The sequence below is a fragment of the Genypterus blacodes genome, unplaced genomic scaffold (genome assembly GCF_046128005.1).
Source record: "Genypterus blacodes isolate CSIRO-AG114 ecotype Tasmania unplaced genomic scaffold, CSIRO-AGI_Gbla_v1 ptg000271l_1, whole genome shotgun sequence".
In the NCBI taxonomy this organism is placed as follows: domain Eukaryota; kingdom Metazoa; phylum Chordata; class Actinopteri; order Ophidiiformes; family Ophidiidae; genus Genypterus; species Genypterus blacodes.
In genome coordinates this window covers 5,001-20,942 of record NW_027467062.1, presented here as the reverse complement: position 1 = coordinate 20,942, position 15,942 = coordinate 5,001, and the positions used below count along the sequence as shown (strand labels likewise).

The window sequence follows — 15,942 nt, the reverse complement described above, 5'->3', positions numbered from 1 at the left end:
CATGCATTGACATCAAATGTGCCTCCAGCTGGCCAGGGACTGCATAAGTTTTTAGTTCGCTTCTCCCATTTTTCAGATGTTTTCTCTATGTCTATTTTGGTCAGGGGATACTTAATTCCCAAGAGGGTTACCGGTATCACGTCCATTTCTACTGTACGTATCAACAATTTGAATATTGCCTTTTGATGTTTTTATACCTGGATAGGCTCAATTGCGTAGTTTTTAGAACGGCAATAATTACAATTTAGTCTTATTAACTAAGTAAGCAACATATATGTTTCAAACACAAGTTATAGTTGTTATATGTCCTACGTCACCTCTTCTTAAGCACTTATCCTGAATTCAGCATCTGGTAATACATTTAAATCAAACAATGCAACAATATATGCCAATACTGTATTGCAGCTCTCAGTTTATGTACAGAAAATGTGGTGTAAGACAAACAATATTAAGTGGTCAGACCTGACTCCAGAGAGTCTCAGATGGGGAGGAGGGAAGTCAGCCTCTCTCCTTTCTTCCTGTTTAGCAGGCCTGAGTGTGTGAGGTCAAGGCACGCCCACTCGGTGGTATACACCCCTCCTGTGCTTCAGTCGGGCACAGGACAGCGCTGCGTACACATCTGTCTCAATACATCTGTCTCAACACACTGGGTGAATATAGCAATACAGCACAGAATATAGCAACAATTTAGTTTTCAGCAATTTTCAACCCAGCAACAGCAGTGCTCCCGCAGCACACAACAAAACAACACTGCACCAGGTTTTTCACCGATTATATTGCCAGAAGGAACCTTCAACCATCAATTTTGACCACTACTTTATGGTACAAGTTTTTACTAGTTGTACTTCTTCTACAATTTTCAGCTTCAAATTTCAGAGTTTAATGCACTTCGTATTTGCAATGGAGCCCAAACTCCACCCACACACGGCTCCCTTTTGTTCTCGCAGTCACACACACAGGAAACGCATCCTTCCTCACTGCACACATGCATTCAAACCTGTCAGCGCTGACTTTTGTACAAACACACACACCCACACACACTGCTATTGTCAATTTAAATATTGAAGGGACAGCAATTGTAACAATTAACAACAGCTTGTATGGCAATTCTAAGATTTCTAAGATTTCTGTTCTTTTGAATTCACCTAACTCTTTACTCTGATCTATGTATCTCTGATCTATGTATCTCTAAATTTATAGCTTTAGTTAAGTCTCATTGAGAAGTGGGCAAGGTGTGATTGTCCTGGTGCGTCTCTCTATTTCGCGGGATTTCGGGAGACAACACACAAGCTCAAGTACCTTAACGGGACCTCTTATGCATTATCTGTTATCTCCTCTTATTGACCCCTAATTCTTCAACTTTTAACTTTTAACATCAACTTTTAGATTTTTGAAAATTACTTTAGTGCATTTCAAAAGTCAATTTCTATTATGCAGAAATACAGCAAATGTACACATCTAAAATGCTCCAATTCCTGTAGTTTTAATTCTGTAAGTACACCTATTTGTTTTACTTCTGTTGAACTCTCTTTTGATTGATTTTACCTACAGAACTTCTCCTCAACTTTCTCTCCTCCAGTTATATTGCTGTTATATATTTAATACTGCTATGGATTAATCGGACCCGCTTATATGGAAACTGCAATGTATTTTTGAAGATGCAAACCAACCTTTTCACAGGAGACCCGTTTCTCTCGTGGTGTTCTGGACAAGACTGAGATGGTGTTTCTCCCGGGGAAGGGCTGCCCGCACCGAGACCTGGCCATCACCATAGATGACTCCGTGGTGACGTCTACTCGGACCGCGAGGAATCTGGGTGTGACCCTGGACGACCAACTGTCGTTCTCGGCAAACATCGCTTCGGTGACGCGTTCCTGCAGATTCCTCCTCTACAACATCCGGAGGATTCGTCCCTTCCTCACCGACAAGGCAGCGCAGGTGCTGATCCAGGCTCTTGTCATCTCCCGCCTGGACTACTGCAACTCCCTCCTTGCCGGCTTCCGCCATCAGACCTCTGGAGCTCGTCCAGAAAGCTGCTGCTCGTCTGGTGTTCAACCTTCCCAAGTTCTCCCACACAACTTGCCTTCTCGGTTCTCTACACTGGCTCCCTGTAGCTGCTCGCATCCAGTTTAAGACTCTGGTGCTAGCCTACAGGGCAGTGAAAGGAACAGCTCCTTCATACCTCCAGGCTATGGTCAAGCCCTACACCCCCGGCCGACCACTTCGCTCTGCTGCCTCCAGGTGACAGACTGCCCCGGCGCTCAGCGGCCCCTGCTTGCGATCGATGCGGTCACGGCTTTTCTCTGTTCTGGCACCTCAGTGGTGGAATGATCTCCCGACTGATGTCAGGACAGCGGAGTCGCTGCCCATCTTTCGCCGCAGGCTGAAGACCCATCTCTTCAAGAAACACTACCCGGATCCTCCCTCTTAGGACATCACCTACTCTGTCCTAGCTCTTCTGATGCTCTTGTTTTCTAATTTTTCATTTCTAATTTGTCCTTTTTTCTCATTCATCATAGTACCTAACTTATTGCACTTCTACTCTAGCTCTAGTTCTGCTCTTAGCTGTTGGTTTAGGAAGGAAATGCGCTTACGATTTCTTGTGACCTGAAGTTCTTTTATCTACCTTTGTTGAACACACTTATTGTAAGTCGCTTTGGATAAAAGCGTCTGCTAAATGACCCTAATGTAATGTAATGTAATGTTCCTGTGAGCCAGCTAATCTGCTCTTACTCTCCTAGCTCATATAGTTTTTCTAGAAAAATCTCTTATATAGTCGTTCAGTGCCCCCGAGCTCCTTGAGGTTTCCGGCAAATAAGAAATATTTTTACGCATTCCAAAGTCTCATTTATGAAATGTTTGACACCCTTGTCAAAATCATTCAAGATCTCATGAATGAGCAGTTTCAACATTTTAGTCATCACTTGACTACTTGCGTCTTCGGGTTAAAGACGACTGGGACTTCCCAGCATTTTGTTGCGCAATCTTCTCTTTCACACACACACTCAGCCGCGATTCTCCCTCTTCTTCTTATCAGATTCTTTTTTGCAAGTTTTACGTCTGCTGGACTTACCAACCGGACGACGGACCTCCAGGCAGCCCCCTCACACAGAATACTATACTAGTTAAAAAAGCAAATCTGCTCCCCTCTTTATGGCCATGTCTGTGTGGGGAGACGCACCCCGGTTCCATCCCCCGGTGTAGCAGTCTAGCAGGTTTTCTCTTGTCAATCCTGTTCGTGACGCCAATTATATAGTATAACTCTATATATCAATTTGCGGAGACGGTTGAGGCTGCATATCTTCTTTAATCAATCACACATGAGAGCTTTATCACACGTCATAGTGAGTATAGGCACTACAAACATCAGTTTATATCAAAGAGTTACAGGGTGGGGCCTTTCCATTGTTGGCCCTGGCTACCTTAGTAACCATGTCACAGTGACCTCAGAGACATAATGTTGCTTCCTTGCTGATGACAATGTTCACTTGTATAATATTGTCCTGAATATAGCACATTTTTCTTCCCCACGGACAGCTCTAGTCAATTTGGGTCTTGGGACTTGAAATAAGACTCATCTGTCCTGAATTGAGACTTAGCTTGTGACTTGTCTGTGGTTAGACTTTAGTTATGACTCACCTGCCCTCACTAGGATGGAGTTGACCCTTGACTTGTGAATTGTTGGTCTTGACTTGAGACTCCAGTTGATGCTTGGGACTTAGACTCTAATTGACACGTTACGACTTGTCTGTCTTGATTGGAGACTTGAACTGGTACTTCACTTATGAATAGTTTGTCTTGACTTGAGACTTGACTTGTTTGTCTCAGACTTGAGACTTGACTTGTTTGTCTCAGACTTGCCTGTCCTGACTCGTGACTTGAAAGGGACTTGACTTGAGATTTTGTCGACTGATTTTTCAAAATAGACTCATGAAACATGACTTGTCACTTATCTGTCTTTTAGGACTTGACTTGCCAGTCTTCATTTCAAACTTGACAAGGCTGAAAGTTGACTTGTGACTCGGGACTTGCCTGTTTAGACTTGGGACTTGAATTGGGATCCATGAGTTGTTTGCCTTGAGATTTGAATTGGGATTGAATTTTAGAAATGAATGGTAACTTGATTGTCTTGAACTAGGAGTTGACTTAGGGATTGCCTGTCTTGACTTGTGACTGGGCTGTCTTGGCATTGGGAAACTAGGAAAGGAAAGTGTTAAATGGCAAAGCTGAAATGAAAGCACAGGACTCTGCTGCAGACAGGGACTCACACTCAGACTCGTACTCAGGATCAGGATCAGAATGGGGGTTAAGGATCTGAGCGGTTTGATGAAGACCTACCATCAGATCTTCCGTGACACCTGCTTCACAAACAGCCGGCTGGTGATCGACGGATCGGGCCTGATCTACGAGCTGTACTTCAGCTCGGACAGAAACACTGAAGCTTCAGAGGAAGGTAGGATCTCTGTGTGTCTCCGTCCCCTCCTCACCCTCTCTCTCCCTCTCTGTGTCTCTCTGTCTCTGTCTCACACACAGTTGCATGTCTTCTGCTGAGGTGATTACTTTACGTTTTGCCAGTCAAACATTAAAGTAACCAGAAACAACATCTGATTTCTACAGTGGAATCAAACCTGCATTCCTCTTTTAAATGCTGAATTACTACGAGTACATCCAAGTGTACTAGACTAATGTACTCAGTAATTAGTTCCCACCTCTGAAAGAAATGCAAATAGAGAAAACTAAAGGCTGAGAAATGGATACACTTCTTGTTGTGAATCTAAGAAGTCAGTTTGAAACAAGTTGAAACTTGCAAGCAATGAATCATTACTCAGTCTGAATCCTTTGTTGACTTTACTTTGTCTGTGATTGGCTGATCAGGTTTGGACCAGAATCATGGTGGGGAGTATGCTGCATTTGAGGACCTGATTGAGGAGTTCATTGAAGCTCTGAGAGCCTGCAGGGTGGAGCCGTACGTGGTGCTGGACGGAGGGTCGGACCACACCGATAAGAAACTGGTCGATCTCAGGCAGAGAGCTGAAGGCCGAATCAAAAGAGCCCACGATGCGGCGCTGGGCCGGCACACGGGCATCCTGCCGCTGCTGTGCAGGCTGGTGTTCAAACAGAAGCTGGCCCAGCTGCAGGTTCAGGTCGCCCAGTGCTTTGGAGAGGCAGACGAGCAGGTGGCCGCCCTGGCCAGAGAGTGGCGCTGCCCGGTGCTTTCACACGACAGCGACTTTCACATCTTCGACCTGCCGGCGGGGCTGCTGCCCACCCCTCACTTCCAGTGGAGGGCGCTGAAGAGCAGAGGCTCCCAGAGATGCATCCCCTGTAAGATCTACAACATCTCCAGCTTCTGCACCTTCTTCAACATCAAGCCACAGGTCAGAGTTCAACTTTCAACCTAAATGAGATGATAGCTTGTGCACTAAGATGCTAAACTGAGCTTTGCTGCTGCAGATCATGCCCACCTTTGCTGTGTTGGCTGGAAACGACTTTGTGAAGCTGGACAAGGAGAGATTCCCAGACTGGACTAGGTTTGTCCCAGGAGACAGCAGGAAGACGGCGCGGCTGGAGGGGCTGCTCCGCTGGCTGAGGAAGTTCCAGCAGCCTGAGGAGGCGCTAAAGGAGCTGCGACGGCTGATGAGAGATCCGAGGGAGGAAGTGTTTCATGTTTTGACTGAAGCCATGAAGGAGTACCAGATCCCTCCTTGCTCCCTGACAGCTTTCCTCACTGATGGAACAGCCCCACCTCTGCCAGCTGTGAAAGTACTTCCTTTACCTAACACTCAAGCACCAATCAAACACAATGGAAGTGAATTCTGCTCCTTAAAGGAAACAATTGTTAAGCCTAGGATTTACTATAAACAGCAACTGTGAATTCTATCAAGACATAAACCTGAGAGCACAGCAGAACGTCTGAAAGCACTTCCTCTGCTCGGTCTCCTGTAGGTGTTCGGTCGTGTTCCAGACTGGTTCAGGCTGCCTCTGGTCCAGGGTCGGATGAGCAAGGACATCCTGAATGTTCTGCTGCTGCACAGGGTAAGTCCCAGCCTCCCTGTGGAGCACCGAGACCTGCCCAGCTCTCAGCTGGTGTCCCGGTCCGTCCGGCAGGTGATGTACGGGCTGCTGCTGGGTGAAGAGGAGCGGGTGGAGGAGCACATCAGGGAAGGTCTTCAGCTGAAAAGCATCCAGGTCCAACCTGTCTGCAGAGGGGCGGCTCAGCAGCTCTCACTCAGCTCTCTACACCAGGTGAAGCTTTCAGGATTTCATCCTAAACATTCAACTAAGAACTTAGAACCTCTACATATCAAAGACCAAATCGGTGCCGGCTCACGGCGGCACTTTCACCGGGGCGGCACGTTCAGGCGCACCCCTTGGCAGCCGCTTACGTCACAACACGCACCTAAACAACACACGTTAGCTCGCATCACATGTTGAGCTGATAGATGAAGTCAGTGTCTTCCTCTCCTGTGCCGCTGCAGGCGGAGGAGGCGCTGCGTCGTCAGGTGTTCCTGGAGACTTTGGAGGTGGACCAGAGCCTTCTGAGCCCTCTGCCGCCTCAGCTGCACCTCCTGGTGGCTGTGACCTGCTACTGGCTGAAGAAAGCTCAGCCTCCTCCTGAGCTCCTGGAGGCCCTGCTGCTGGGCCGGACCAACACAGAGACCAGAGGACCTACAGAGACCAGAGGACCTACAGAGACCAGAGGACCCACAGAGACCAGAGGACCCACAGAGACCAGAGGACCTACAGAGACCAGAGGACCCACAGAGACCAGAGGACCCACAGAGACCAGAGGACCTACAGAGACCAGAGGACCTACAGAGACCAGAGGACCCACAGAGACCAGAGGACCCACAGAGACAAGAGGACTCACAGAGACCAGAGGACCTACAGAGACCAATGGACACACAGCAGGCATCCCCTCCCACACACACACACAGAGAGACAAAAGGTGTGTGTGTGTGTGTTGTAGCTGTGCAGGCTCTCAGTGCACACACACACACACAGACAAAAAGAAACATAGGCACCTGCATGTAACTCCAGTGTGTGTGTGTGTGTGTGTGTGTGTGTGTGTGTGCGTGTGTTGTAGCTGTGCAGGCTCACACACAGCAGGAGGTGAACCGGGACGTGGCTCACTCCTTCAACCAGTGGCAGGTGTGCCTGAAGGACAGCATTCTCCTGAACCAGCTGCTGTGTCTCCCGCTCCCTGAACCCCACATTGCACGGTGAGTGCAGGCAATCACCATGGTAACATCAAGTGTAAACCTGTGAGGTGGCGGCCCGTCTGCAGAGCTAACAGGCTGTACGTTCAGATATAAGGTCCCAGGTATTCAAAGCTGGGGCTGCAACCGATGTGGTTACCAAACTGTTGTGTTCCAAGAAGCTTCTCAAGCAGCAGCAGTGTACTCAGGCTAAGCTGCTCACCTGAAAACATTAGCTGCTTACACCCACCTCTGTGTTGAGTCACACAGATGATAGGAAACCAGGCTAATTACTGTGATGCTGTGCAGGATGTACCAAGGAACGCTGCTCCACCAGCTGGTCCACAGTTTGAGGTCCAGGATGTGGTCCTGTGAACTGGAGCCCCTCCTGAACAGCAGCCCTGCTGATCAGAAGGAGTACCACCACCTGCTGGCCATCACAAGGGAGTTCTGGAGCTCCGCTGCAGCCGAGATGAGAGCCGCGCCTCTCTGGCAGGCCACGCCTCTGGCTGACCTGTCCGCCAACCTGAAGCAGCTGTCCCTCCCGTGCGAGAATGAGGAGGAGGAGGAGGAGGAGGAGGAGGCTGCAGCGAGGTCGCAGAGGGAGGAGCTCACCAGTTTGGATTTGGTGAAGGGGAAAACTCGTTACACAACCAAAGGGCGGAGCGACCGCTCGCTCAACCCAGAGATGAGCTGCAAGAAGGAGTGGAGAGGCCAGGACCTGATGAAACCTTAGAGAAGAGGAACCTCAGCACCAGCATGTTCAACCTCTAACCTGAACCATCATGAACAAACTTCACTTCAGGGTTTCTCCACTCTGGGTCACTGCTCAGTGATGAAGGAGCCGGAGGAGGAGGTCCTGCTGATCTCCTCTTCTTCTGCTGTTGTGATGTTTTAAATAGAAACATGAAGTGAAGAAACGATCTACAGACTGGAGAACGTCTCAAACATTTACAGAGAATAACAACAACACACCTGAGCATTTCAAAAGATTTATAAAATTTTAATATACATTTGATTCTCCCCCCCCCCACACACACACACACCATAAATAAACCGGACAGTGTGTGACTCTGTGTGTGTCACTCAGCTTCACATCACAAACATCAGCAGCTGAAAGATTTTTTTACAAAACTAAGAAAAGCATTTAGACAGAAGGAACAAATCTCCACTTCCTGTTTCTCTCCTCCCGACGCCACAGCTTTGATGTTTGACTTTTTTTCTTTTGGGTCAAATTTCCTTTACTTTGGTTTAGATAGACTGAACCGGAAAATAAATTTCTATAAACAAAATCAAGGTGAACAACAAATCTGTGGAAATGAAGCAAGAGAGAAAGAAAGACATGGATGAAGAGGGAACATTGGAGTTCTGGAATTTACAGTGTACTTTTACTTTAATAACAGGCCCTGTGTGTGGGGCGAGAGAGAGAGAGAGAGAGAGAGAGAGAGAGAGAGAGAGAGAGAGAGAGAGAGAGAGAGAGAGAGAGAGAGAGAGAGAGCGAGAGAGCGAGAGAGCGAGAGAGCGAGAGAGAGACGAGAGAGCGAGAGAGAGAGACTACTCCCTGTCAGGTCAGAATAACTTGTGATGGAGTAAAGCAGCAGAAAAACCAAACAGGACGCTCAAACTCTAACTAGAGCTGCTGGAGAAGAGCAGCTGTGATTGGTTGAGTCACAGGGACCTTTGACCTTCAGGTCCTCAGGTCGGCCCACCTGATGACAGCAGATCAGGACCTGCAGTCAGCTGTGTCCCAGCTGGAGGAACCAGGAGGTGATGCCTCTGAGCTCAATCAGTGTGTAGATGTTCTCCTCCTCCTCTTCAGCTCTGTAGGTCTCTGATGGACCCTGATGGATCCATGTTGTTGTTTCTTCTACAGCACAATGATAGAAGTTCTGCCCTCTACAATAAAAGGTCAGCGTCTCTCCTGGATTCACTCAGTGAGCTGTGTGATGATGTAACGAGGCTAACACCTCCTCACACCTCTGTTCTTCTTCTACCGTTTGTGGTCATGAGGCCCTGCATGTTTATCTGCTCTCCATCCTCTCAGCTGCTTCACCTTATTTGATTCTGTAACCTCATGGGTTCACGGCTCTGTGCAGATCTACAGAGGGACTGAAGGGGCGGAGCTCCAATAAACATCTCAGCACACAGGAGCATAAATCACAGACCACTCTCATCCTCAGAAAGGGCCTAGTTTGGTTCCTTCCAGGTTCCTTCTCTAAGGCTCAGAATGAGAGGAGATGTTTCTGCCGGAGTTGGAGTTGGAGGTTGAAGCCTTTTATTCCATCTCTAGCATCATGGTACTGAGCTGAAGCCAGTGTGTCCACCTTCACTGCTCTACTGATCAATCAACCACAGGACACATTTACTCCACACCTCTGATATCTCACTCAGATTCATCTTTCTGTGGTCAATATGGTCACGACTCAGACTCTGGTCTTCAGGTCTTCAGGTCTGGTTTACACCACACAGAACTGATTTAGGATCATTGGGAGAGTCCAGAACAACCTGATGTGGTTCAGAGCCCAAAGATGTGGAAGCTTCAACAGCTGGAGAGAGGAAACTCTGAGCCACATGAGTTTGGCCCTAAACAGATCCCAGAAGGTTGTGCTCCATGTGAGCAGAACCTCAGAGTTCTGGTCCCAGGCAGCAGAAGCAGCTGTGGAGCTCACACTCATTCATTTATGCTGCAGTGTGTTAAGCTACAAGCATGGAAACAATAAATTAATTTGATGATAGAAACAAGACAGTAAACCTTTAGGCTATAGAGGAAACAGAACAACTTGATCCACACGATTGTGTTCAACCAAAGAGAAGCAGCTGATTAGTGGTCAACACCTCCTAAACGTCAGACTAAAGGAGACCTGCAGCGTCTAAGGGATGAGCCCCAGAGGCGTCACCTGTTCAGTCAGTCAGTTCATCTGGTGTCCAGCAGGTGGAGATGAAACTCTGTCATCATCCAATCCAAAGAGTTGCATCTTAGCTCTGTTCCATCTGAGATTCACCTTTTAACTGTTGTCTTTTATTTTGAAGGCCCAAACTCAAAGTCTGACATTTATGACATGGTTTATTATTACGACATCTCACATCCTGACGACACACACACACACACACACACACACACACACACACACACACACACACACACACACACACACACACACACACACACACACACACACACACACACACACACACACACACACACACACACACACACACACACACAGAGGGGCCGGCCCTGCTGACCTCATCTCTGAGTTACAGAGAGTCAGGGACGTCTTTACTCTGGAAATGAAACTAATCAAGGTCAATGCTTAGCTGCAACTCAAAAAGTGTGTATAAACATAACAACATGGCTGAGACCAAACCTAAAGAGAGGACGGAGCAGTTAAGACTGACTGACTGAACAGATGAGACTCTGAGCCACACTGCAGTGAAGCAGGAAGCAGATTCACTCCGGGGGTCTCATCCCCTTTATCCCCCACAAACTAAAGTCCAGTCCGTCCACTCCGCCCTGGACCCAGGGGCGGACCAGAGGTTCTCCTGGCCCCAGAGGCCCAGATGTCCTTTAAAACCTCCCAGCAGTCTTAAGTGTCACCCCGTCGTCACCTTCATCCCCCTCTTCCTCCTGGGCTCAGAGTGCTTCAGTATGGAGCGACCATGAGGGTCATACCTCGTGGAAGCAGTCCACGCTCTGCTGGCTCCTCTCGCCCCCCCTCCACCGCTCCAGCAGCTTGATGGCCTCCGACACCACGCAGACCGACGAGGTGAGGGCCACCAGGAAGAGCAGGTCTACACACACACACACACGTTAGCCTGTAAGCCTGTAAACATGTAAACACGCTGGTATTCTCTTCACGTGTTCTCTTACCAAAGAAGCTGAGGCTCTCAGTCTGGAAGACGTTCTGCAGAGGAGGGAAGTAGATGACGAGCAGCTGGCCCATGATGGAGCCCAGGACGGCGTAACAGAAGGTCCTGTTACTGCACAGACCCATTTCATGGACCATACGGGTCTGAGGGGGGGGCAGACAGACAGGCAGACAGACAGACAGATGTGTGAGCCTATGATAGAAGGGTCTGTCACATGTCCTAAAGCCTCCTCTTCCTCTTCCTCTTACCTGTGAGCGCGAGCTGAGAGCGTTGAACATGTCGAAGAACACGAAGCAGGTGAAGGTCATGGTGGTGTCTCGAGGCGTGATCACATTGTCCCTCAGCTGCAGAGTAGAGGGAGCAGGTGAAGTCACTCAGTATTCAGCCGGAGCCACTTAGACTCAGCTTGTTGTTTACATTCAGAGACGTACATCTGTCACATATGGGACAAATACAACAGAAGATGTAGAAAAAGTGCTCAACCTCTCTCCAGAAGACAAAGAGCGTCCCACAGACGATGACCAGAGCCGACACCAGCACTTTGACCAGCAGACTGCGTGTGATGATGCTGTCTCTCACGTTACGAGGGGGTTTACTGATCACGTCCCGGTCCACAGGCTCCACCCCCAAACTGTCACGGGACACCACAGACACACATCAAGGTTCAGGAGGATGGAACTCATCTTCCAATCTCTCAACACACACAAAGACACAACATGAAAGTGGTGGAGACGAAGATGAAGTGAACGTCTTTAACATCAGAAGCTTCCTTTATTTCCCATGATGCCTCTGTACCTCTGGGCCGGGGGTCCGTCCATGATGATGTTGATCCACAGGATCTGCATGGCGTTCAGTGGGTTGGGGAAGTTCATTAGTGTTGCCAAGGAGATGAGTGTCAGTGCTGCAATACTCCTGGTGACCAGCAGGGGAAATAGAGCTCACGTTAGGTGGAGGATGTTCAGGTAATCAGTCTAAAGTAAGTCTGTAGATGTGTTCCTCTGTGTGTGTGTAGATGTTCTTCTCCTCCTCTACAGGTCTGTAGGTCTCTGATGGACCCTGATGGATCCATGATCAGGTGTTAGAGCCTCTTAAGCTCCTCCACATGGAGACAGAAGCTTTGTTATATTTCCTGTTCCACTTACGTGCTGAGCTGGAAACGAACAAAGTTTTTGATGTTGTTGTAAATTCCTTTCCCTTCCTCGATGGCCGACCTAAAGGCAGAAAAGGTCAAATGAAGGACGTTAGCATGGTCTTCTTCATACGGTTAGTTTGTGTCAGTGCCTGATGCCATGACGACGGGCGCCGCCTCTCACTCACATGATGGTCTGGAAGTCGTCGTCCACCAGGATCATGTCCGCCGCCTCCTTGCAGACGTCTGTGCCCGTCCGGCCCATCGCCACGCCGATGTCTGCCGCCTTCAGAGCCACGGCATCGTTCACGCCGTCGCCCGTCATGGCCACCACAGCGCCGATGTTCTGTAGGGCCTGAAGGCGGAGCCAGGTGTTAAACAAGGTTTGTCTCAAACTTAATCCAGCTGTTTCCAGCTGTGGGAGGCAAAAAGGTTTGTTCAGTCTGCTCACCTTCACGATCTTCAGCTTGTGCCTGGGACTCGCTCGATAGAAGACCGCCACCTGTGCAGAGAGAGAGAGAGAGGAGAGGGAGTGACGTGTGTGTGTGTGTGAGGGAGTGTGTATAGTGTGTGTGTGTGTGAGGGAGTGTGTGTTCTCACTCTGGGGACGATCTGTGAGAGCTGCTGCAGGTCCAGCTGATCCACCTCATCTCCAGACAAACACTGACAGCCTTTACTGTACAGAGCCAGACGACTCCCTACACACACGCACACGCACACACACACACATTAACACCCAGTGAGCACTCGTTTCTTCAGTGAATGTGTGTGTCTGACCTCTGACCTATAGACACGGCCGTCTCCTGCGAGTCGCCGGTGATCATTTTGATGGCCACCCCCGAACTGATGAGCGTGGCCACGGCCTCTTTGACCCCTGACCTCGGAGGGTCGATGATGCCCACCAGACCCAGGAAGGTCAGGGTCCCCATCTCAAGACCCGACGCAAAGGCCAGGACTGTGTGTGTGTGTGTGAGGGGGGGGGGAGTAAAGAGAGAGAGAGAGAGAGAGAGAGAGGGGGGGGGGGGAGACAGGGAGAGACAGACAGACAGTATAATCCCCATTAAACAGACTGTGTATCTTCTGTCCTTTACATAAACGATCTCTCCACTTCCTGTCATATTGACTCAAGCTGCTGCCTCTCCTGACCTCTGAGTCCAGCTGAGCCCATGTAGCTGAGCTGCTGCTGGTACAGCTCCCTCTGCTGGTGTGTGAGGGGCAGCACCGCTCCTCTGCTGTTGTAGGAGCTGCAGTAGCGGATGACCTGCTCATGAGCTCCCTTCATGAAGTAGACTCCAGGCTTGTCCTGAGGGACACAGGACACACAGGAGAGTCAGAGGAGACGTGGAGCTGGACCTGGTCCCTGGGACTGAGGTATTGTTCTGATTGCACTGGTTCAATGACAAACAAGCAGTATCTTCTAGATGAAGGGGCCCCAGGTGTCATGGAGGCTCTACATGAACCAGGAGATGTTTGCTGAGAGTTTGAGGAGCAGACATGAAGGTAAGTGAAGCCGTTGAGCCTTAAGAGCTTAGGCTGAATGTTACTGACACTGGGCCTGACTCAGCTGCAGACTCCTCCTCCTCTCTCAGGCAGGTCAGAGGTCAGAACACAGAGGAACCACAGCCACACACAGCCTTGGATGGGTGTCAAGCACACACAGGAAGTACAAATCCCCAGCTGTGCAGAAACCTCAATGGTGCGTCTGCAGTGAGAAGAGGAGTTCACTGACCTGCTGGGTGCGATGGACGCAGCGCACGGCCATCCACTTCTGCTCTGAGGTGAAGGGATGCTCCTCCCTCCTCACGTACTCCTGCTGCAGGCCCTCCAGACCCATCTGAGAGGGGGAGGGGTTTATGGATCAGCTTATCAGATGGACCTCATGTGTGTCTAAGGCACTGAGTTCCAATGTCCAAGGTGTGTGAAGATACCAGTCAGGACTGACCTAAGATAGCATCCTCTCCCTGTGTGTGTGTGTGTGTGTGTGTGTGTGTGTGTGTGTGTGTGTGTGTGTGTGTGTGTGTGTACCTTCATGGCCAGGGCGATGAGGGCTCCTTCAGTGGGTCGTCCCATCAGAGTGCGATTCCTGATGACAGAGTCATTACACACACAGCCAGCCTACACACACACACACACACACACACACACACACACACACACACACACACACACACACACACACACACACACACACACACACACACACACACACACACACACACACACACACACACACACACACACACACACACACACACACACACACACACACACACACACACACACTTTAACACTGTTGTGGGTTGATTCAAAGAGCAGAAGCATAAACATCCACACACTGAGACACCTCACCTCCACTATCTTGCTGATGGAGGGACAGGAGAAGCCGTGGATGTTTTCTCCCTCCAGCAGAACCTCTCCTGCTCCGTTGTAGCCGACGCCCGTCACCTGAGGCACAATAACACGGACCCACAACTCAGAAACAACACGCACACTCACACTGCTCAGGTCCTACAAACTGTAAGCTGAAGAAAGGTGTGAGACTGGTCAGGTGAGGAGAAGGTGAGGAGAAGGTGAGGGGAAGGTGAGGAGAAGGTGAGGGGAAGGTGAGGGGAAGGTGAGGTGAGGGGAAGGTGAGGTGAGGGGAAGGTGAGGTGAGGGGAAGGTGAGGTGAGGGGAAGGTGAGGGGAAGGTGAGGGGAAGGTGGATGAAGGTGAGGGGAAGGTGAGGGGAAGGTGAGGTGAGGGGAAGGTGGATGAAGGTGAGGGGAAGGTGAGGTGAGGGGAAGGTGGATGAAGGTGAGGGGAAGGTGAGGGGAAGGTGAGGGGAAGGTGGATGAAGGTGAGGGGAAGGTGAGGTGAGGGGAAGGTGAGGTGAGGGGAAGGTGGATGAAGGTGAGGGGAAGGTGAGGAGAAGGTGAGGGGAAGGTGAGGGGAAGGTGGATGAAGGTGAGGGGAAGGTGAGGTGAGGGGAAGGTGAGGTGAGGGGAAGGTGGATGAAGGTGAGGGGAAGGTGAGGAGAAGGTGAGGGGAAGGTGAGGGGAAGGTGGATGAAGGTGAGGGGAAGGTAAGCAGACCTCGGCGTGGAGTCCGTCAGACGTGAACAGCTGAGTGACCGTCATCTCGTTTTTGGTCAGAGTTCCTGTCTTGTCTGAACAGATCACGTTACAGCAGCCTGATGGGGAAACCAGAGCCAGAAGTGATGTTAACACACACACACACACACACACACACACACACACACACACACACACACACACACACACACACACACACACACACACACACACACACACACACACACACACACACACACACACACACACACACACACACACACACCGAGAGTCTCCACGATGGGAAGTTTCTTGATGATGGCTCTTTTCTTCACCATCCTCATCACGCCCAGAGCCAGAGTCACCGTCACCACGATGGGTAAACCCTCAGGGATGGCCGCTACCGCCAGACTGCAGGGGGGGGGAATCAATAATCAATAACCAGCACAGTACTTTAAGGACATCAGTTAGGAAGGCCAGACGTCCTGAGCACATAGAGAGAATCACTCAGTGAGAATAAGGGTGTGTGTGTGTGTGTGTCTGTGTGCTTCGTGTCACAATAAATGGCTGATAGTGTTTATGTTGATGAATGGATGTCTATGTTATCCTGAGCTCCGCCCTTCTGTGTTCCTGACCTCCACACTGCCCCCCTGACCTCCACACTGCCCCCTGACCTCCACACTGCCCCCTGA

General features: G+C 49.8%; 2 protein-coding genes across 3 annotated transcripts in view; one reads left to right on the top strand and one right to left on the bottom strand.

Annotated features, from left to right (window-relative positions):
- The first annotated feature begins 4,184 nt into the window (after nt 1-4,184).
- LOC143017147 (single-strand DNA endonuclease ASTE1-like) lies at nt 4,185-8,304 on the top strand. Of its 2 annotated transcripts, XR_012965590.1 has the most exons (8): nt 4,185-4,453; nt 4,876-5,378; nt 5,455-5,763; nt 5,947-6,246; nt 6,480-6,912; nt 7,088-7,223; nt 7,509-8,090; nt 8,130-8,304. XR_012965590.1 is itself a non-coding variant. In XM_076171802.1 (7 exons), the coding sequence occupies exons 1-7, from the start codon at nt 4,300-4,302 to the stop codon at nt 7,933-7,935; spliced, it is 2,262 nt and encodes a 753-aa protein (XP_076027917.1). In that variant the 5' UTR covers nt 4,185-4,299; the 3' UTR covers nt 7,936-8,304. The 2 variants fall into 2 exon arrangements, 1 of the variants encoding a protein (XP_076027917.1); XM_076171802.1 differs by having other exon boundaries at nt 7,509-8,304.
- Nucleotides 8,305-9,897: 1,593 nt separating this feature from the next.
- Nucleotides 9,898-15,942, bottom strand: part of LOC143017146 (calcium-transporting ATPase type 2C member 1-like) — a 10,962-nt gene continuing 4,917 nt past the window's right edge. Inside the window, exons 11-26 of the mRNA XM_076171800.1 lie at nt 15,537-15,661; nt 15,272-15,369; nt 14,548-14,643; nt 14,224-14,313; nt 13,928-14,032; nt 13,345-13,501; nt 12,983-13,153; nt 12,799-12,896; nt 12,650-12,700; nt 12,387-12,553; nt 12,212-12,280; nt 11,865-11,981; nt 11,553-11,700; nt 11,318-11,413; nt 11,071-11,212; nt 9,898-10,991 (exon numbers count right to left, since the gene is read on the bottom strand). Of these exons, the coding sequence (XP_076027915.1) occupies nt 10,867-10,991; nt 11,071-11,212; nt 11,318-11,413; nt 11,553-11,700; nt 11,865-11,981; nt 12,212-12,280; nt 12,387-12,553; nt 12,650-12,700; nt 12,799-12,896; nt 12,983-13,153; nt 13,345-13,501; nt 13,928-14,032; nt 14,224-14,313; nt 14,548-14,643; nt 15,272-15,369; nt 15,537-15,661 (1,855 nt within the window). The 3' untranslated portion in view covers nt 9,898-10,866. The remainder of the gene's footprint in view (nt 10,992-11,070; nt 11,213-11,317; nt 11,414-11,552; nt 11,701-11,864; nt 11,982-12,211; nt 12,281-12,386; nt 12,554-12,649; nt 12,701-12,798; nt 12,897-12,982; nt 13,154-13,344; nt 13,502-13,927; nt 14,033-14,223; nt 14,314-14,547; nt 14,644-15,271; nt 15,370-15,536; nt 15,662-15,942) is intronic.